Consider the following 23,513-nt stretch of genomic DNA (forward strand, 5'->3'; position numbering starts at 1 on the left):
GTACGAGGATGATTTTCTGCTAGAGACTGTCTCTGAATCGAGCGCACAGTCACATTTCATCCCCTGGACCAGTACAGGAAGCGTGGGGAAGGGATAGTGTTTGAGGGCAAGTTCATTTCCTACACCAGCATTTGCTGTGCTTTGAATGCCACAGACACAGCCCGGCCTCCTAGGGCATTAACTCTAGCATCATGCTTGGGGGCCACGCGTAGCTCCTTATTTGTGGGTTCAAGCAGTGGTCCAACAGCATCTCCTCAGCCTCCTATTAGACAGGGAGTACTTTTTTTGGGCCACAGGTTGATGATATTCTAGAAAAGATTGAGAAAGATCCAGAGATAGCAGAGTCTATGGGAGTGCTTCACTCCATTTAATACAGGGACTCCTTTCAGAAACACCAGCCCAGAGTGACAGTGAAGGCCATCTCACCTGAACAACCCCACTCCTACCAGAGGCAGGAGCAAACTTACTATCACCAAAAGCTTGGGGTACAATAGGCCCTCCTACAGAGGCAGCAACAAGGGTAGGATTTTTTTCTTTTATAACCAAATGTTATTAGGCTTAACAAGGCAACCATTATTCACAGTGATAAAAATGCTGTTCCATAACAATAATGGCTCTGGAATACAGTCTCGAGATTGAATTGTCAAATCAAAGAACTTTTCATTAAGCAGGTAACCATGAATATGTCCACCACTTTCCCCATATTTTATCGTGTTTTGGGGGGCACAGTATCTACTTTTGCCACTAAACAGGTCATCCCTATAAAAATCCTTTTGGTGTGTGGCCCTCCCAGTTCCTCTAAAAAGCCCAACAAGGCCACCTGGGGAGCAAGAGCCATGGAATGGCTAAGTACCATTGAAATCTCACGACTCAACCCAACCAAGAAGGGCTGTAGAGCCAGGCAATCCCAGGCCACATGCTAGAAGTCTGCGTCAAGGCTAGGACAATGTGTGCACACAGTCTCAGTCAAGTGGTCCATCTGTCGCAGCCGGTAAGGGCATATGTAAGTAGCGTGAAGATAGTTAATTTGGATCGCCAGTTCTCTTGGGGCTAAACATGCTTTCCTCCAATCATCATCCCCTAGTTCACCCACCCACCTGGGTTCCTCTCGTCAGACAAGTGGGTCTTTGCTGTAGTCTAACATGGACATTGCCTCGAACTACACACCACCTCTCAACATACAACTCCTAGCACATACCCTCAGTCAAGAACACGTGTCACTTCTTCAAGAGGAAGTTCCAGTCCCCCTACAAAAGGGTGCCATAGAAAAAGTGCCCCCCAAAACACTGCAGGAGTAGTGTGTGCTCTTTCTTTCTCTTCCTAATCCCCAAGAAGAGTGGCTTTCTCAGACCCATCCTTGTTTTTAGACTCTAATGCACAATCTATTAGCACCAACCTTGGCCAGACACCCTCCTCAGCCCTCGTAAGAGCTCCCCCTCAGGCCGGACCTTCTCAGACAAAAGCAAGGTCAGGTCAGACATCTGGATCCTGGACAACTCAATATTGCATTTTGTCACCTAAGGTCCTAGAATTTGGGGACCTTAACCTCTCTCAAGAATGTATGTCTACCTTCAAGCAGGCTCGTCTGCTCAAGACACTGGTTTGTAACATGGCAAAATAGAAAACATTTGTTCACCACTGCGCTTCTCAAAACAGGACCCCCTTAAAACCCACCGTCCAGGATATCATTGCCGTCCTTTTCCACATACAAAAGGCAGTGCTTCTGTTCTCCAACAGTTTGTCACATTTGCCGCCTACATGCAGAACAGAGAACACGATTCCCTCTTCAGGATTCCACTGGTCATGGCCTTTATTATTAACATTAACATACAGCGCATGTAGAGCACAGCATTCACCTTGCAGGTATCATGGTGCTATCAGATAGCCTGAACACAAACAAAATCTCCTACATTTGCAACAGTTAACCTTAATATCACGTACTTTACGTGTCTTAGTTTGGAAAGAGCCAGGTTTTCAGAATCTTCCTAACAATGAGATGGTTTCCCTTCGCTCTAAGAGGTGCTGGCAGTTTATTCCATAACTGAGCTGCCTTAACCTTAAATGATCTTCCGCCTGACCTTACTGTCCAGAATCTTGACATGTATACCAGGATAGCTGTCGAAGACCGTAAACACCTCATAGGCTTGTACGGGCTGAATTTCTTTTGTAATAACGAAGGACCTGATCCATTGACATCTTTGTAGACTATACGTAGTGCTTTATAAACCATTCTGTCCCTCACTGGCTGCCAGTGAAGCTCCCTCAAGATGCTCAAGGATGAATCGGGTCTTGATTTATTCAGGGAAAGCTTAACTGCAAGAATTTTCACCCTGCCTATTCTCTTGATTAGGTAGTCTGGTGCACCTAGTAGAAGGGCATTGGAGTAATCAGTTCTGCTTAGAACAGTATGTTGTATCAGTTGCTTCCTAGCCCGCTGTGGTAATAATGGAACACTTTTATTTAGATTACTCAGTATACCAAAACATGTGGGTGTCGTTTTATTGATATGATTCTCCATTGACAGTTGTTCATACACAACTACTCTCAGATTTCATACTACCTGGGAGTGGGAATGGCACTTTAGAAAGGGCCCAGCACAAGAACTCGTTAAACTTGAGTGTATTTATTCTAAGCCAGCTCACAATCTCTTTTAAGCATGCATGCAATCCTTCTATCTGGCTTTGGCTGTTATCTAGGGGCAAAATTAGATGGGTATCATCCACATTGTTAACAAAAGAAATTCCATGAGATTTAATCAAGGTCAGTAGTGGGCATAAATATGCATTGAAGAGAATGATCCCTGGGGTACTCTATGTTTAATTTCCTTTAATTTCGAATAGAAAGGAGGGAGTGAAATTGCTTGATATCTGCCTGAAGATGAGATTTAATCCACTCCAAAAGTCTTCCGCTCTCATCTCTTGCAATCTAAGCATCAGTATTTGATGGTTGACCCGAAGTTATTGGGTATCAGAGTACTTTACATAGCACCAGTTGCGTTACACGAGGACACATTCATTTTTGTTAGGCACGGGGAGATTAAATAATTCGCCCAGAATAAGGATGTTCAGCCGAACAAGTCCTGCTGTAAATCAGCTCAGCTCTTCACCTCTCTTGGAGAGGTCATCTCATTTTCACAGCCAGATGTAAAGTCAAATGAATTCAAATCTGTTATCACAGAAGAAAGAGGGTTCCACCTGCCACATCCAGGGCACACTCCACTCGCAAGAAAGGAGCAAATATGGCCTTCCTAGGCAACACCTTTCTATTGAATAGTTGTAAGGCAGCCACCTAGTCAACACCACACACCTTTCCAACCACAATTTTGTTGACATCTTGGCCCGTCCGCAGACCCTGGTTGGCCAGACTGTGTTAAGGAACTTTTTCAGATATCTGCGTCATGCAAACACTAGCCACCGCTTCTGGATGAAACTGCAATACAATCTATGCTAACTAAGCATGTGTATCTATAGCCGCACATGCTATGAATGGAAAATAGTACTTCTCGTGTAGCCATCTGTTCATAGCGTATAGCGCTGTAGATTTACATGTGCCTGCCCTCTCCCAGAAGCCTGCTTCTCTTACAGATTTCTCTTTTCTTTATTTGACTACGCATTGTGCTCGATGCACCATACCTTTCATTCACGCTCCATACATACTCTTAGCCTCTGCGCAAAAAACAATTTAAGATGGAGTTGGCACCCATGCACAATGTACACCTAGGGGAATGCTCATGCCTCGAGGGACATCTTTGAAAGAAAAAAAAACAACAACTTGCAAACGTCCAAGCCCAACAGTAGATGGCAGGAGTATCCTAACATGTGAATATACAGCACTACATGCTGCAAACAGATTCTTACAAGTTAAGTTATATTTTTCTTACAAGACAAATAGTTTCAGATCTATTAAAAGATTATTTTGAAGCACCCTTCAAAAATGTCTCCTCGGCCAATGACACCGCTAACAAGAGCTTTTTCCGTTTACTTAACCACCCTGTCAAGCATAATGTGACTTGCGCAATTTCACACAAACGACGCAAATTTGTAAACATTTTGAAAATTCTCTAATACATGATACAAAAGTTCCCTTGTTTTTAGCTACCGTTGAAAACAAGTCATTGTGTTTGGTCGTACTTAAGAACTAGTCCAATCCAAGGATAAAATGGCATAAAAATGAGTCTGAGTAAACCTAAGATGTTTCAGCATTCCTTGACATAGTCTTAAACATGCCTAAAAGGTGTGTGGACATCTTTCCTTTAACATTGCAGATTCCCCCTGAATTAATAAGGTGAGGCTGTGTTTAGATAGTTTGTTTATTGATGGCTCATATTTCACAATAGTGTATTAATTTTATGGACATTTCAGGCAGATGCAGAACGGCTTTCCCACAACTCTCTTATGCAAAGATTCTCTATGAATGTATCGACCCTCTCGCCACCTGTAAAGCCCCTCTGGTTAAATGTTGGGAGAGCAACCTTTGAGCTCTAAACAAAGCTCTTCAATCCCTGTTTCCTAGGGGAGCAAACAAGTCCACTCCAGCTTTGGCTGTTTGAACCTTGATGTGAAGGGGCAACATTAAAGCGCTATAGGGGTCTACGTACTATGCCACTGTAATTAAAAGCAGAAGTGAGAGGCGAGCAAACTGTGTTAAACTTCGGCAGCATCTCTATTGCTGTTACAGCTATTGCTTGATCGGAAAGGGCTCCAGCTACCAAGTAAAATGTATGTTTGCGATATTTCAATAGCGTGAACAAAGCCAAAAGGCTGCAAAGCACTGTACACGGACAAAGACGTGCATAAAGTCAGTGAGTGATAGGAGAGGTAGCAGGGTTGTGAACGGTTAATGCATTGTGATGCAGTGTTCTTTAAAAGGGCAGTCTTCAACTCTTTCCTATATTGGAACAGCGTTGGGGCAGCCTTGATGGATAGAGGGATGTTGTTCCAGATCCTGGGTGCATAGCTGGAAAAAGCTGTTCGAGGCATGTGGGCTGCTGAATTTATATCTGTGCATAGATTGCAGCCTAGTGTTGGGTCCGGATGATTGCACGTTGTTGTCCTGGAAGAGTCTTCGAAGTATCACGAGATATGTGGCTCCTCCCCTGGACTACAGTTCGCATGGGCATCCTCTCCATCCTCAAATAGTTTTTTTCCGCCATTGGGTTCGGATGTACTTTCTTGACTCGCGTTCGGAATATATAAAAAAAAAACGTTTTCAAAAGGCCTTCGGGGCGTCGGTATTGTCTTTCGTTCGGTGCCTCGTACTTGTTCCAGCTCTTCGAGTCGGATGTCGAAGACCGCTTGCTTTTCGACATCAAAGGCCCCATCCGCGATCGACGATGGAACGGAGTCCGTTCAAACGATGTCCCGTTTGCAACTCCAAATACCCTCACATCGATGTGCACCCGGTGTGCAATAAATGTCTATCACCGGACCACGACGAGGCCAGCTGCATGGCCTGTGCTCAATTCCGGTCGAAGAAGACTCTTCGGCTTCGACGCGCCGCGAGACAGTCGGAACGGGAGTCAGCGCCCGACCCAGAGAACATCTTCGAAGCTGACGACGAAGAGGGTGTAGAAGAAGAGGATCCTGCTCAACAGTCGGATCCCGCGTCGGAGCAGAACTCGAACTATGATGAGGACGAAGAGGAACTCTACGTCCATGATGAAGACATCGTCGAGGTAGGAGACGACGCACAAGCCATCGGAGCCGTCGGCGATGACTCAAGCGATGAGCAAGGCCCAACCGCAGTAGCGGGGCCCATTAAAGACTCTGTACCTTCCAAGGCTCAGGTCGAGGCATCGCCGGAAGGCCTTAGCCAAGATCTTCATCCACGTTCTACAGCCCCGCTTCCAGGCCCGGCTAAGAGCATTTCCGAAGAGCCATCCGTCGGTCCACCACAATCAGTGGAAAAATCGAAACCGAAACCAAGAGACCCTAAATCGAAACCGAAACTGGTAAACAGTCATCGGCTCGACGACTTCAGACCCGATCAAGTCAAAAAGTGTCATCGACCCCTCGGGGTCGCAAGGGGGTGTCAACCCGAAGATCGGAGCGAGTACGCCCGTCTCTAAAGTCCAGCACGTCACGCTCACGTCGTCGACATCCGGGTCCAAAGATGGCGATGCTACCAAAGGACTCACACCTCAAAAGACCCTCGATCCGAAGATTCGGAAGCCACTAATGGTCAAGGCCTTCGAGTCAAAATCCAAAATCGACCCAAAAGAACAAGTCAAGTCGAAGCACAGGAGCGTACCTGCTGCGCATCAACAGCTCGAGTCGACGCATGGCCATGAACATCATGCTGAACAGTCGAAGTCGGTCGGATCGAAAACAACGCCTCCCTCGAAGCAGGTCAGCCCGTCTTCAATGCTTATGGCGCCGATAAAGTACGGACTGCCCCCGACCGCACGACCTAAGGTGGTCCAGCTCCAAAAGGGCACCGGCACATCCAAATCACTGCCGTAGCCTCAAACACTCGGCCCCTGGAGGAGGACGTTCTGTTCCAGGCGCCATCCTATGATAATCAGTCAAAACTATTCATCGACTCCGATTCAGGAAGACTCACGATTTATAAACGGAAAATCATTCCGAAAATCCTATGGAGTCATACAAAATACCACTCAAAAAGAAGAGGGACTCTGCCACCTCACCTGCTCTTTTTGAACCTCCTCAGTCCTATGGACCGGAATGTACCTATTCTCCCATACATGCCACTGAGGATGTACAGGAAGGGTACAATGAAGAATAGTTTAATTATCCTGTTGACACGGATCAAGAGGAGTCCCAACCATGGGCTGACCCAGTTGACCCTGATGAGCCACACACCACACCTGACACTCAGTCCTATGCGGTCAAAACATCACCTACTGAGGATACTGCTGCGTTTACCGCATTGATTGAGAGGGCAGCCCTTAACCATGATGTGGATATGCACGCTGACCCAGTAGAGGAAGACTTTCTGTTTGATACCTTCTCCACTTCAGAAAGATCTGTGAAGACGTTGCCTATGCTTAAAGGTGTGCTCAAGCACGCTGGTGACATTTTTAAAGAACCAACCAAAGCAAGGGTTGTGAACCCCAGGATTGAAAGGAAGTACCGGCCTGCGCCTGTGGACCTTACGTATATCAAAGGCCAGCTCCCGTTGGACTCCTTGGTGGTGGCTAATGCTCGTAAGAGAGCAAACTCTCAGACAAGTGGTGAGGCTCCTCCTCCGGACAAAGAATCCAAGATCTTGGAAGCTTCTGGCAAACGTGTAGCAGCTCAAGCAGCGAATATTTGGAGAATCTCAAATACACAGGCCCTATTAGCCAGATATGATAGGGCTCATTACGACACGTTAGAGCAGCTACTGCAACACCTGCCTGATGCTTATAAGGAGGGAGCAGAAATGCTGGTACAGGAGGGGAAGCTAATCTCAAACGCATCCATTAAATGTGCGTTAGATGCAGCTGACACAGCAGCTAGGGCCATCAACACTAGTGTGATGCTCAGAAGACATGCTTGGCTCCGCATATCTGGTTTCAATTCGGAAATCCAAACAACTCTGCTTAATCAGCCAGTTAACCCTGACTTTCTATTTGGTCCTGATGTAGACACGACCCTAGAAAAAATAAAAAAAGACACTGAAACTGCCAAGTCAATGGGAGCTCTACAGTCACAACAGTTCAGGGGCGGTTCCTTTCGTCGCTCCAGTAACAGGGGAGCTTCTAGGGGACAAGCATCGCAGCAAGCCCAATACAATAAAGGAGGCACACAAACCACCTATAACAAGAGCAATAGGGGTGGATACCGTGGGAACAGCACCAAAGGCAGAGGACGGGGAAATAATAATGCCAGATCCTCCGCCACCAATAAACAGTGACGTCTTGTCACTGCCCCCGGACCATATAACACCGGTCGGGGGATGACTTCAGCAGTTCCTGCCAGTCTGGGAAGGCATTACCACAGACAGGTGGGTGAGACAGATTATACAATACGGATATTGTCTAGCACTAACCTCCACTCCACGCAATATACCCCCAAGGCACCGTCCTATGTCCGCAGAGCACATGCACTTATTGCAGCAGGAAGTCATCTCCATGCTGAAAAAAGGGGCCATAGAACTCGTGCCTTTAGAACAGGTTACAGGGGTGTACTCTCTGTACTTCTTAATCCCAAAAAAGGACTGGTCTCAGGCCCATTCTAGACCTCAGACCCTTGAACCAATACATCCTGTCAGAACATTTTCACATGCTCACGTTGCAGCAAGTTCTACCATTGCTCAGTCAGGGGGATTTCTTGGCAACACTAGACCTGAAGGATGCATATTTCCACATTCCCGTTCACCCCAGTCACAGGAAATATCTCAGGTTCACCATAAACAACCAGCATTACCAGTTCAAGGTCCTGCCTTTCGGGGTCACTACAGCCCCCAGAGTGTTTACCAAGTGCTTAGCAACAGTAGCTGCGCACCTTCGGAGACAACACATCCAGGTCTATCCTTATCTGGACGACTGGCTTATCCAAGCGAAGTCGGCCCAGCAATGTGCCAGCCACTTGTCCCGCACAATTCACCTCCTACACAGTCTCGGATTTTCACTAAATTACCACAAATCTCATCTTCAACCTGCACATGTACAACAGTACTTAGGCGCAGAAATAAACACTCTGACAGCAACAGCACGGCCAAACTCAGCGCGAGTCAACAGCATGCAAGTGTTGATTAAAAAATTCAGGCCCCAACACTCACTCCCAGCGCAAGTGTTTATGCAGCTGATAGGCATGATGGCCTCCTGAATCTTTATAGTCCACACGCGAGGCTGCACATGCGTCCGCTTCAGGAGTGCTTGGCGCAACAGTGGAACCAGGCTCAGGGACAACTAAAAGACCTAGTGTTGGTGACTGGTCGTGCATTCAACTCTCTGCATTGGTGTAACACACAAAACCTTTGCAGGGGATGACCGTTCCAAGAGCCTGTACCACAGATAGTGCTGACACCGGACGCATCTCTCCAGGGCTGGGGAGCGCATGTCCTCCATTACACAGTACAGGGCCTATGGACGACGCAGCAGCAGGAAATGCACATCAACCTACTGGAACTGATGGCCATATTCATGGCAATGAAGTCGTTCAAATTGCATTTGTGCAACAAAGTCGTGCTGATCCGGACAGACAACATGACTGCAATGTATTACATCCAGAAGCAGGGAGGGACACACTCTCCACAATTGTCCCACCTAGCACAGAGCATGTGGAAGTGGGCCATTCAAAGGAACATGTTCCTCATGGCGGAACACCTCCCAGGCAAGGACAACCAGATAGCGGACCTGCTCAGCAGGCACAGCCATCAAATGCACGAGTGGGAGATGCATCCCTCAGTGCTACAACCGTATTTCCAGCAGTGGGGTCATCCAGAGATAGACCTATTCGCCACACAAGAAAACGCAAAATGCCAAACCTTCGCCGCCAGGTTCCCACACCCGCAGTCTCAGGGCAATGCGATATGGATGAACTGGCCAAACAGATTTGCGTACGCTTTTCCTCCAGCACCGCTCATACCGCTGGTGGCGCGCAAACTGCGTCAGCACTCCATGACACTCATCCTACTTGCTCCAACGTGGGCGAGGCAAGCATGGTACACAACGTTCCTAGAACTCTCAGTGGTGCCCCACCAGCGACTGCGACTCACACCCAGTCTCCTCACTCAGAGCCATGGAGACATTCAGCACCCAGATCCGCAACAGTTGAGCCTTGCGATATGGCTCCTGAGGTCATAGTTTGGCTACCTGAACCTGCCCCATGACTGTATGGACATCATCAAGGAGGCTAGGCGGCCTACAACCAGGGCGTGCTATGCGGCAAAATGGAAGCGTTTTGTCATTTATTGTTCCAATAATAACATAAATCCACTAGATGCGTCAACGCAAAACATCAAATGTTATTTATTGCACCTATACAGATGCAATCTGGCCTATAGTTCCATCAGGATACATTTAGCTGCAATGGCAGCTTATCTTCAGAACAGACTGCACCTTTCCCTTATCAAGGTGCCTGCCATTAAAGCTTTTATGGAGGGACTCAAAAGGGTAATTCCTCCAAGACACCCACCTAAGCCTGTCTGGAATCTAAACACAGTTCTCAGCAGACTGATGGGTCCACCCTTTGAACCTCTTCACTCTTGTGAAATACAATTTCTGACATGGAAAGTCACTTTTCTAGTAGTGATCACATCGCTCAGAAGGGTTAGTGAGCTGCAAGCCCTCACTATTCAGGAGCCTTTCATTCAGATTCATGCTAACAGGGTAGTGCTGCGTACCAACCCTAAATTTATGCCTAAGGTGGTGTCACAGTTACACATTAACCAAACAATTGAACTGCCAGTATTCTTCCCAAATCCTGATTCAGTGGCAGACAGAGCACTGCACACACTGGATGTTAAGAGAGCTCTCCTGTATTACATAGACAGGACTAAAGATTTCAGAAAAACTAAGCAACTGTTTGTTACCTTCTCTCCACAGCACAAAGGCAACCCAATTTCAAAATCCGGTATAGCCAGATGGATTGTTAAGTGCATACAGATCTGTTATCAAAAGGCTAAACGCACGTTAACAGTTCCCCCAAGAGCGCATTCCACATGCAAGTTAGGGGCATCCATGGCTTTCCTAGGTAACATTCCTCTAGAGGATATATGTAGAGCAGCCACAAGGACCACCATACACACATTCACCAAACACTACTGCGTGGATGCTGCTGTAGGTCAGGCTGTTCTCAGAACTCTTTTTCAGACTGCTGCAGCTGGCACGGGCAACCGCCGCTAAGGAGGATACTGCTATTTATTCTATGCACAGATATAAATTCAGCAGCCCACATGCCTCGAACGGAATATGCTACTTACCAGTATGCATCTGTTCTAGGCATGTAGGGCTGCTGACATTTATATCGCCCGCCCTCCTCCCCGGTGCCTGTCGCAGCTGTAGCACTCAGAATTATTCTCAGGCATGGTCATCACTCACTGTATCATACTCCATCTCTGCCACAATGGCGAAAAACAATCTGAGGATGGAGAGGATGCCCATGCGCACTGTAGTCCAGGGGAGGAGCCACATATCTCGTGATACTTCGAAGACTCTTCCAGGACAACAATGTGCAATCATCCGGACCCAACACTAGGCGGCGATCTATGCACAGATATAAATGTCAGCAGCCCTACATGCCAAGAACAGATGCATACTGGTAAGTAGCATATTCCTTACCTTGTCTTTGTCTTTTTTACACTTTTTAGTCTGCAGTCTAATGGTGTCCTGGCTGCGGGTATGCTGACAGCCACCAGAGATTGTGAGCTTGTCTGTAAAATAAGTGGGGTTTTGTACATGATTCAGATGGTGTGAACAGGCAAGGGGGTCTTGGCATAAAATACCAGGATATTGTACCTGGCTCACTATGGCAAGACCCTGATTATTCAGCATCCAAATAAGTCTTTACGGCTAGTATGTGTACAGAACAGTGTTTGGCTATGTGAGTGATTAAAAGTATGTAAAAAAGATGAGTTTAAATAGGTGAACTATAGTAAAGTAGAGTGGAAATTGTCAAGAATGCTGTGACTTTCATAATTCGCTCTGCCAATGCAACAAAAAAAAAGTAGAAATAAAAATTGGGTTTTTGAGCTTACATTTTTATTTTTTTATCTGTACTGCATGGGACACAGCCATGACTGAAATGGTTTCCAATGCAAGTTTCCTGTGTTATTATATAGTTTCCACTTCATTGAAATGAACTATTTAGCAGTCGGTAGGTGGCACTATAACAATTGTTTGACCAGTTTACACTAGAGATGTTTCTTTCATATACATTTTAATTAGTTAGTATGGTCTGGCTTGACAGCGCAGCTGTTAGGTTGTAGATTTATATAGCGCGGTTTATCACCCGTGAGGGTATCCATGCGCTGCACATGGGCATGTGTAGATTAAGTGACTTGCCCAGAATCGCAGGATGTTGCACCGACGCCAAGACTCTAGCCCGGACCCCCAGCTCCCAAGTCGGCAGTTCTGGCCGATGAGCCACATCCTCTCCCTGTCACCAGACAATTATGTGAGTATCACTAGAAAGGGGCTGTGGCTCTGGCCACATGTTAGGAGTCAGGTTTTGATTGGGCAGAAGTTGTATGCTTCCACAAAAAAGTGCTTGCCTTCGACTCAGCTGTGATCATTTTGTTTGTTTACCTAGCAGGCTGAGCGTGTACTTTTCAGAGGGGACACATGACATTGTAATGCTGTTAACCCCTCCCATGGCTGACCGCAACGCTACCTCGCTGGTGCTGCCGTCGGCCAATAGCTGACACGGCCCTGCCCGTTTTGCGGAACTGCCGCACTTCCGCAAAACGGGCAGGGCCGTGTCGGCCATTGGCCGACGGCAGCACCAGCGAGGTAGCGTTGCGGTCAGCCAATGGCCGACGGCCGCATGGAAGGGTTTAAAGTTATTATTATTAAAATTTTATATAGCGCGCAGTTACCCTTGGGCATCCCGGCGCTTTCAGGACCCATTTAATAAACGGTATGTTTAGTGCAATCAAGCAGGGAAAAGGTAGGTTTTGAGACCTTTGCGAAATCGCAGTGTGCAAGTCTCAGCGCGCAATTCAAAAGTGCCTGGAGAACTTTAATTAATGGTGTTTATCTTTCTCTGGCAGCAGCACAAATGGCAGAAGAGCAGTCATTAACCTTTTTACATAAACCAATTTTATACTATAGCTCCTTGCTTCCATACAAGTACATATGAATTCCCATGCTGTTTACTTGCAGTGCTTCACAATACCATACGACATTCTCTTAAAGCAAGACCTATTGGCATTGCCAATGCTTGTTTCTTGATTTGCAATGAGGGTACCCTCTCCCATTCCTGTAGCCTCTTTCGTAGCCTCCACCCTAAATCCTGATTCCTAAGCTGCTCTGGAACATGGGCACAGCATTATTCGACATTATAGCATGCACAAATAATATTTTTGCATTTCTACAGCACACCATTTTTTAAAGATTTTTTTCAAAATGTAGGGTTAGTTTTTTTTTGTCCTGCACAGATGAATTGGGTGCTAGACTAAAGATCACTTGAACATGAGCATACAAATAAGACAGTCATTTGTCTGTTTTCTTTTGTGGGGAAGATGTAGTACTTATGAAGGTACCCAGGAGGTCAGACAAAAACTGCTGTATTAACTGATTAAGTGTTAAAATCCTACCTGGTGACATTTTCTTTCAAAATACAATAAACCATCTTTAATTCCCCAGCATCTAAGTTTCTTCCTGATGATGGCCAAGTTCATGACGTCAGACATGGCTCTGCAGTCTTTGTCTAGTGGACCTCCATGCCATAGCCCAATGTGAATGCATGATGGACAATGCCATCTCCTCTGAGAGGCCTGTTAGCTCACTGGGTTCTCAGTTCTTTGCTCAAGGCCATGCTTCCAAGGATTGGAATTTGGACAAAGATCTTTGCAGACTAGGCTAGCAAATAATGAAGTCATTAGGAAGCCGCAGAAGATTGCTTTCTATGTGGAACCAATATGGGGATTTCAAATTTTGACAAAGTTTGATTCGGACTTGTGTACAAAACAACCATGTGGAGTGGGAAATCATTTCCCCTAACATTACCTGCAACTTTAAATACCCTCTGTCCGTTCCAAATTGTCTAGCGTTGCATATCTTGAATGTGAACAAAATTAGAAGGAAAACTACTATGAGGGGAAAAATATAGAAAATTGATGACACGCCATTGTAAACATATGTTTTGTTTATTAATAATGTGTGTAAGGGTTGTTAATAGTCTGTTAGGGGTGTTCAGGCATCTCCGTCATTTTCGTAATTATTTCTTCATTGTCAATGCAATTTTAAAACACATTTTCTACCTAAAACGTTCAACATTTTAGGTTTGTTTTTTGCCTTTCTTCCTTGTTGCATCCTTTATTTCCACTAATGTTTGCATGATGTAGCCTTGCTGTTGGAGTGCATTTTTACCTATACCGAGGTCGGTTTCTTCCTGTCAGGTGCTGCGCATGATGGTTGGTGTGAACATTTCCGATGAACAGTTGGGTAGCATCGCTGACCGCACCATCCAGGAGGCTGACCAAGACGGCGACAGTGCAATCTCCTTCACAGAGTTTGTCAAGGTCAGGAAATTGCTTGTCTGAGCAGGAATTGCAAAGGTTTAAAAATCAGCACGGAGCAAAATGTGAATGCGATGAATTTGCACAAATGAACAAGTAGTGGCAACTAGGGGACCATTTTACCGCACTACCAAAAGTGCCAATATTTTTTATATTAAAGTTGCACACCTCGGATGACCAGCTGCCAAACGGTCATTAATTTAGTGCATTAAAACACAATATAGATGCAGCAAAATAGAGCACATGTGTGGCAGTCTGTATGGAACACATCAACAGGAAATTATTCGAAAAAAGTATTTTCTTTCAGTTGATTCTGTATATCTTTATTCAATGTCTTCTTCATCAAATACAGAAAGCGCAGCCAATGCGTTTCACCTGGTTACAGGCTTCCTCAGGGCAAGATTCTGTATCAGGTCAGGTAACTGTATACTATGGACACAATGTTGTAAAGAAAAGGGAAGTATTCCATGAGGTCTTTTGTAGTAATCCACTTTTTAGAAAATCATTCAGGATGCTGGTATGTAAACGGATCAGGTCTTATGTCATTTATAGTAACAGAAGACATCCATCCAAAACCTTGTTCGGTAATGGATCTTCAAACCGCAATGTGCATTCAGCAAGTGGATTACTGCTAAAAGATCTTGTGGAATACTTCCCTTTTGTATACAACGTTGCATCCATACTGTTTTGTTGCCTCCCGAACGTGTTTTAGAGAAGAATGTGCACCCCTTCTTTCCCAGTGGTGACTTGAATTGGTCTCTAACGTAGTTGCAACTAATAAAGGTTGACCTCATTTTGAAAGGCAAAAACCAAGGGAGAGGGAGAGGGAGAGGGGGAGAGGGAGAGGGAGAGGGAGAGAGGGAGGGAGGGAGAGAGAGAGAGAGCGAGATTTTTTTTTGGTTGGTTGATGCGGTAGGGGACGGAAGGAAATGACTGAATCTGCAACCGTGGAATTGAGGGTCAAGGTCGCATGCTGTCCTGTATTCTGGCTGGTCCCTTTGCCATCCCCGCCTTAGGATCCCGAGTGAAATTGGTGCACTCTGGGTCCTGTAGTTTTTGCACCGACTGTGCTATCGACCTGAGGCGGAGCCTAAAGAGGGAGGAACTGCCGTAGTGTGTGTGTGTGTGTGTGTGTGTGTGTGTGTGTGTGTGAAAAAGTGTGTGTGAAAAAGTGTGTGTGTGTGTGTGTGTGAAAAAGTGTGTGTGTGTGTGTGAAAAAGTGTGTGTGTGTGTGTGTGTGTGTGTGTGTGAAAAAGTGTGTGTGTGTGTGTGTGTGTGTGTAAAAGTGTGTGTGTGTGTGTGTGTGTGTGTGTGTGTGTGTGTGTGTGTGTGTGTGAAAAAGTGTGTGTGTGTGTGTGTGTGTGTGTGTAAAAGTGTGTGTGTGTGAAAATATGCAATAATTCAAATACCAGGACAGAACTCTGAAAAACAAGAGTGTCTGGAAAATCTGGGACGTCTGGTCATCCTAAATTAATACCACCCTCCAAAGCTATTACAAGCCCTCGTCTTTGTCTTCCAGGTTCTATGGGAATTACGTTATTCTAGTTTCCTAGGCTTTCCTGCCTGCCTACATTTTGTGGGTTATTTCTAGGCCTGGGCGGTGAACTCTGCTCGCTGAGTTTTCGGCACTCTGTGCTCCCTAGAGCATGAGGAGTGCAGAAAACTCAGCGTAGTGCAGCAGAGTTTTTACCCTGCTCATGAACGGTACTGCACGCCCCCACTTGCGGAACTCTGCAGTTTCTTTTGTCACTTCACGGAGTTCTGCATACCGAAACTCCCCGAACTACACTCAGGCCTGGTTGTTTCCATTATGTGACTTTTGATGCCAATGGTGGGATAAAGTTTGAACATTTTTGTTTCCAACCATGTATAATGCTCATCCGAGACTCTTTTCTTCATTTGCTCCATTTACTGTACACAGTAATATATATATATATATAAAAAAAAGACTCAATCATTTTATTGTATGAGAGTTCCATGTTTTACCTCAACATAAATCGCAGCGTACAGTTTGAACCAGCAGACTTTTTTGTGTTAAGGTGACTCCATTTGTCGGACTCACGACTCTGTTGAGACTGCAGAGAGGCCTTTTTGGAACCTTATGTATATTATTTCCTCAGTTGCTTTTAGGACTCCCTTTCAGCGGACCCTTAGTTTAGCACATCCCTAAATTAGAAACACTTACGGATATACGTTTCCACACCCCCACCAACATTTGTCTGTGATGTGAAGGTGTGTCTGACTGAATTGCCTTCTAGGCATGATCTTGCTATCTGTGTCAATGACCTGGACAAGACTAATCCCCTTCCCAGATTTGTTTATCATTCCCTCCACTTATCTGTGTATGTCAGCCCTATATCTTCATCACATTTGTCTTGGAAACACACTCTTAGTCTCCCCTTCTTCATGAAGAAGTTTACAGAGTGTATATAAGTTGTTTTTCATCAGGTCTTCTTTGCTGGGGAGGAGGTCCTTCTGTCTTCCCCTGCCCTGGCCACCTTGCATTGGCTGCCACTCAACGAGCAAATTCTGTTAAAAGCTATGGGCTTCTGCCATAGAAAATTCAATGACATGGGCCCAAGAAATCTGGCATCACTGGTGAAAGGCCACCATTCATGCCACATTCTCAGGTCTTTGGGTACCAACATGGCGGTGGTTCCTTGGATGAGAAAAACCAGGATGGGCGGTTGATCTTTTGGTTTTCAACCAGCAAAGTTTTGGAATTCTCTGCCTCTTCAGCTGAGGATGGAAACTTTCGTAAGAGGCTTAAAACTTGGCTTTACCAATCAGCTCTGGAACAAGTTCATGTTGAGTAGTTAGGGTGGTAGATGGCTCGCTGTCCTCATCTCTGTTAGTAGGTAAGGACTATGAGTTGTAGGCTTTTGGGGAATTTCTTTCCCCAGCGCACGCTCCCATCCAGAACCCCAACAGACGACACAACACGAAAGCCACCTGGTTCACCACGGACTTCCGCGAATGAAGGCGCTCGTGCCGACGACTCGAAAAAGTTTGAAGGAACAGCAAAACCCCCGATGCACGAACCACCTACAGGACTGCCACTACAGTTCACCACCAACTCATCAGATCTACGAAGAGGAACTTCATTCAGGAGGGGAATTCTCTACAACTCCAGAAACTCCAAGGAACTCTTCAACATCATACAAGAATTCACCAGACCTCCAGCAAAACCTTTGACACCCCTCCTTCCCAGGACCTCTGCAACAAACTCCGATCCTTCTTCCTCCCCTGTCACCCCAGAAGACATTGCAAAGACCATGAAGAGCATACACTCCGGAGCACCCACGGAACTCTACCCGCCGCACTTCTTCCACAGGGCCTCCGCACCAGAAGTACGATGGACAATCACCTGCACCCTCGAAATAGGCACATTCCCATACGACTGCAAACGCGCGAAAGTCAAACCCCTCCCCAAGAAGCCCTCCGCAGACCTGACGGACCTCAAGAACTATGGTCCCATCTCCCTCCTCAACCTTGCCGTCAGTCACCGAGAAGATCGTCAACATCCAGCTAACGGACTTCATAGAATCGAACGACCACATACTTGACACTTCTCAATTAGGCTTCTGTAGCAACCACAGCACCAAGCCTGCCCCCCAGGCGCCACGGACGACATCCACACACTCCTTGACCAAAGCCACACTGCATCCCTAGTTCTACTAGACCTCTCAGCAGACTTCGAACCCGTCTCCCACTGCACACTAGCCGCCAGACTCCACGACACCGGCATGCAGATAATTGCCCTAGACTGGATCAGCTCCTTCCTCGCCAGCTGCCCTTCCTCTCCGAACCCACAGAGAGCAGATGTGGAGTTCCCCAAGGATCCTCTCTCAGACCCACGTTCTTTAACATCTACATGGCCCCTTTCGCAACCATCGTCAGAAAACAAAGACTCAACATTGTATCCTACGCCGATGACACCCAGCTCATCCTCTCCCTCACCAAGGAACCCAACATCACCAGATACAACTTCCAGGAAGGAATGAAAGACGTCGCAACCTGGTTGAGCAGCAGCTGCCTGAAGCTCAACTCCGAGAAAACTGAAGTCCTCATCGACGGAGCCACCCCCTCTGCATGGGACAACACCTGGTGGCCCCCCCACCCTCTGCAACCCTCCTACCCTCATGGACCATGCCCACAACCTTAGTATCATACTAGACTCCTCCCTCACCATGAACCGACAGATCAACGCTGTATCCTCCACATGCTTCCACACCCTCTGCGTACTTCTCAAGACCTTCAAATGGATCCGCCCTGAATCCAGAAAGACTGTCATCCATGTAATCATCACCAGCAGGCTGGACTACGGGAATGCCCTCTACGCCGGTGTCAGCAAATCTGTACTCCACAAACTCCAGACCGTCCAGAACGCTGCAGCCAGACTCGCCCTCCTCATCCCACGACAAGACCACATCACCCAGCACCTACGAGACCTCCACTGGCTCCCTGTCGAAAAAAAGTAACCTTCAAGCTGCTCACACGCGTACAAAGTCCTACACAACACCGGACCCCAATACCTCAACAAAAGAATCTCCTTCTACACCCCGAAGAGAAACCTCCACTCCGCTGACCTAGCCTTGGCCGAAATCCCCTGTATCCACGAGCCAGAACGGGAGGCAGATCCTTCTACATCTCTGCCAAGACCTGGAACGAACTTACCTTTACCCTCCGCATCAGACGAAGCCCCACACTGCAAACATTCAGGAAGAGCCTCAAGACCTGGCTCTTGAAATAACCGGAGCTTCAGGGGAGCTGGTGTTGAAGTCTTTGTGTCCCTGAGACTTCAGAACAGGAGGCAAGCGCTTGTTCAAGCCCTTGGAGATCTTCCTGAAGCAGGGGATACAGCAAACAGCAAAGTCCTTTTCCCTTTCCTTGGAAGAAAGCAGCCACTGCAGTCCAACACCAGACAGCAAACAGCACAGTACGCCTCAGTTTCTCCAACTCTTCTCCTTAGCAAAGGTTCCTCTTGATTTGCCAGAAGTGATGTAAACGTCTGGGGTCTGGGCCCCTATTTTTATACAGCAACATCCTTTGTTCTCTGAAGGCAGAGAGTGTCTGAGTCCAGCCAAAACCAGTTCTGTCCTGGCAGGAGGTGGAGACCGCATTGTGGAAGGCAGACCAGGCCCATTCAGGTTAAGGGAAATCTCTTCCCCTACTCTAAATGCAGCCCAGGTCTATTCAGCCCAGCCTTGACTCATCCAGACTCTCCTGAGCCACTGTACCTCCCCAGTCCCTGTCACACTAAAGCCAAACAGTCAATACACATCCTGGCAGAAGCACACTGGATGGCTAAACAAGAAAATACCTACTTTCTAAAAGTGGCATTTTCAAACCCAGAATGTAAAATGAACCCTCACTAAAAGATGCATTTTAACATTCTGAGGCATACTAAACTTTATTTTCCTACCTTGTTCCACGGGTAGTTATGTTCATAAGATGTTATAAGCAAACTCCCAATCCTAAATGAACAGGTAACCTTGCAATAGTGAAAAACGAAATTGACAGTAATTCACTATCGGTTCATGCCACACACATCAGGGCATGTCCTACCTTTCACATACATTGCACCCTGCCCACAGGGGTATCTCGGGCCTACCTTAGGGGTGACTAATATGTACAAAAGGGAAGGTTAGGGCCTGACAAGTGGGTACACTTGCCAAGTCGACATGGCAGTACCAGACTGCACACAGGCTCTGCAATGGCAGGCCTGAGTTACAATTACACCCCCTTTGTACTGAGTTACAATTACAGGCTGCTTATGTGGGTTGCACAATCAGTGCTGCAACTCACTTCGCAAAACCAAAGAGGATGATGGACGGAGTGTTGTACATTGCAAGCACTCACCCCCAGTCAACAGATATGGGTTTAATCCATCATCATTCTTTAGCCCACTCCGCTACCCCAGTTCAGCCATATGCAAATCAGTCCGCTTAGCAGCATTTGATTTATAGGCCCTGGGCGCCCCCAGTGCACTGTACTAGGAACTGACTAGTAAATCAAATATGGCAATCATTGAATCACCAATTCATTACAACAATTTACAAAGGAGGCACTTGCACTTTGGCACTAAACAGCAGTGGCAAAGTGCCTAAAGTATCTAGACCATCAAAACGAAGTCCAACACACAGCAAAAACACAGGTGGCAAAGACAAAAATACAGGGGAACCCCACGCCAATGATGCCAGGTCTAAGAAACACCATTCATCCAGAATTAGTAGTTTGGAAATTGTGGTTTGTATGTGAAGATGGATGATGCATGTATTGCTTGTGACACACAGTTGGAGTACAAGATCCTAAAGTTTCTCGAAATTATATGTTTACTCCCAATTGCTGGTGTCTCTTAAATTTATGTTGCCTGATCTTTTCAAGCTGGAAATGGTTCTCTTATGTTTTCTTTTACTTTGATACTAAGCATCGGAAGTAATTTTAGATGACTTGAATGAAATATGAAGATCTGCCTCTATTTGAGATTTCTTTCAATTTATTGGCTAAAGTTTGGACATTTTCCAGTGAGGTGAAAGTGCTGCTAAGTAAACACAATTTGCTAGTGGGTATGTTAATATTTTTTGCCGCTATGGTATAGTCCAGTTGCATTTAAAAGTAAGTAACCTTTTTCATTTTGTTGCCTTCAGGACCACACTCCCACCTCGTTACCTTGATACAGAACTGCTGAAGGGAAAATATGCGCCATGTAAATAAAGATGAAAGTAACTGGTGTTTAAGGCTCTGACCTCCCACACTCATCAAGAATCTTTCCTTTCTTTTTGTTTAGGTTTTGGAGAAGGTAGATGTTGAACAGAAAATGAGTATTAGATTCCTTCATTGATCGAGCGAAACCCAAGTTGGTGTCATCAATGGGAAATGGAGCCTCATTTTGCCGCCTTTCCCCTCCGTTGTCTGAGTTGCAAGAGCATGAAACCTTTAACTTCAACCCCATTACATTTGAACATTTCCACCGGTGACCATGGAGGGCAAGGAGGTAGCCAGAGGCTTGCTGCTAGAAAATGTGCTCTGAATGAAGTCTGTAGAACTCCACTTAAACCTTCTTCACAGAACCATTCTTTGTTGGGATGCTGCACATATGATAAAAAGAGATTGAAGAAACCGTGGAACAGCCCTATCGGGAGGCCCTGCGCTCCTGCATGAATGCCAGATTTCTGAAGTACCACAAATGCACCTTAAAACTATTTTCCTTGGTCCAGAATGTATGCTTTATTTGCTGAAGAAAACAAAATGTCACAGGTTTTGGGCCTATCAAATATTTCCGTTGAATGTAAAAAAAATGGTTTTAACGTTGCAATATTGGATAGTTTCAATATTGGATGAGTATATCAAAGTATCCTTCTGTGGCTTCATAAAAAAGATACATTGGGTATAATTGTTTTTGATTAGTTTTCAGTGTTCTGTTTCACGAGGTAGTTTGCAGTGATTGCATCACTTTTAGGACAAACACCTCACCCCTGTTTCCCTGCACAAAGGTTCTGTTGTGAGGATGACTGACTTGGCAATATGCAACTAATGGAGAAGCGGTTGTACATTTGGAACAGTCGGTCATTGCTTCATTGGAAATTTCCTTCTACAGTTGAGGGTCCACAAATGAGCTACTTAACATGCACTATTGCCTAATGACTCCGGGAATATTTATTTATGAATGCATTTGAGTAGTTAACTGTGGATACGATCACTGAAAGTGGACACTGCATCTACAGCCCACATAAACCCTCAATGTCTCCACTTCCTCTGGTAGGAGAATTTGTCACTACTACCATTTTCATTAGGGCTTGTAGACCGAAATTTCTAGCTGAAAATTGTTTTAAGGGCTTCTCTCGCTTCATTCATCACACCTTTTTATTTATAAACGAAACAATAATTAATGAGCAAACATCTGTTTCTGTGAGGGTAAGAACTTATTAAAGTAAGTGGTAGACCAGAGGTTGAACACAGTGAGTGACAGATTGTCTTGAAATTACTTCACTAGTTAACTTGAAGTGGAGAGGGAGTTTCCCAAGACTTTAATCTGGCACAATTACTATCCTGATTGTCAGCTAAGTGTCAAAAGATGTCTGCATTGTTTTCCTCAGATGAGGTCTTTCTGGACTCAAATGATTCCCTCGGGTCTTATTCAGAGTTGTCGCAAAATAATGACCTAATGTTGACATGGATCTGATTTTGCTTCTCAGATGGCAGACACTATAGGTTCTGTTTAGTCTGTGGCCATTGACTCTGGGGAATGTCCCTTCCAAAACACTAGATTACTTTATAAGTGTGTTAATTGTTGTTTGCCAACTGGTTTGAGTAAGGCAAAAATGTGTTGTGCCCTCTGTTTGAGATCTAAATAACGTGCTAAATGTAATTTTAAGTGTGACGACTATTTAAGGATCTAGGACCATTGCAGATCAATTGCATTAAATGAGACGGCTGCTTCTTAAATGTATGCTTTCTACCAATGAACTTGTTTGCATGATCTATTCAGACATACAAAATGATCTGCCTAAAAAAAATTCGAGTTTATTAATGATTTAAGTGGCAGAAAGGGACAATGCAGTAACAATTAGGAAGACACAATAGGAAATAATTGTTACTGTTTAGGGAAAAAAATATTTTTATGACCACTTTGCTAAATAGGAAATAGGACGCGCAGGCCAATACCCATGTTTATTTGCTAATATGCATTATTTGCTTTTTCAAAGTGTGCAAACAATAAAAATACATAGAAAATGTTGTGATCTGTTGCACAAGAATTGTTTGTATTAAAAGCTGTGCCTTATTCCTTATCCGAGATTGGATGCCAAAATGCTTCAGTTCTTGAACGTATTCTATATAAATACGGTACCTATCTGAAATAAATTCTATTTAAACACAGTACATACCTGAAAGTGTATTAATTCTGGAGTCGAAGTGTTGACTAAGTAGTAAGTATTTCTAAGTGCTCATTTAAAATACTAATTAATCCACCTATTGAGCTTAACTACATTTGTTTGATTTGAAAAAGTAACCCTATTGCATGGACATATAGTCTTTAAGTCGTCACTCACATAGCATTAAAATCTTACGTATTTCTCATGGTATACCATTGAGTAAATATTTGCATGAGATGGTTGGCTGCTGTAAGGGTATGGAGTACCAGCGATGTTGATTTCTGCAACTAGTAGGCAGTGAAAACTTTGTCATAAGACGGATCATTGGAACAAAGCTTTCACTGCCATCTAGTTGTCACTCCTTGAGTAGAGGTCAAAGGATGACAACATAGAAGAATGTAATCCGTTCTAGACACACCTATACAAGAGCCTTACTGAACTGTGGAGTTTGGGGTAGAGAAATGAGCCTGGGATTCATAATCCTGCCTTCACATGACCTCTTTAACAAAT

The 23,513-nt window shown here is 45.3% G+C and overlaps 1 protein-coding gene across 1 annotated transcript in view; it reads left to right on the forward strand.

Moving 5' to 3' along the window:
• CHP1 (calcineurin like EF-hand protein 1) overlaps positions 1-23,007 on the forward strand; it is a 149,887-nt gene extending 126,880 nt beyond the window's left edge. Inside the window, exons 6-7 of the mRNA XM_078659616.1 lie at positions 14,008-14,130; positions 20,918-23,007. Coding sequence (XP_078515742.1) covers positions 14,008-14,130; positions 20,918-20,971 — 177 coding nt within the window. The 3' untranslated portion in view covers positions 20,972-23,007. The remainder of the gene's footprint in view (positions 1-14,007; positions 14,131-20,917) is intronic.
• The last annotated feature ends 506 nt before the right edge of the window (positions 23,008-23,513 follow it).

The sequence above is a fragment of the Lissotriton helveticus genome, chromosome 9 (genome assembly GCF_964261635.1).
Source record: "Lissotriton helveticus chromosome 9, aLisHel1.1, whole genome shotgun sequence".
Classification (NCBI taxonomy): domain Eukaryota; kingdom Metazoa; phylum Chordata; class Amphibia; order Caudata; family Salamandridae; genus Lissotriton; species Lissotriton helveticus.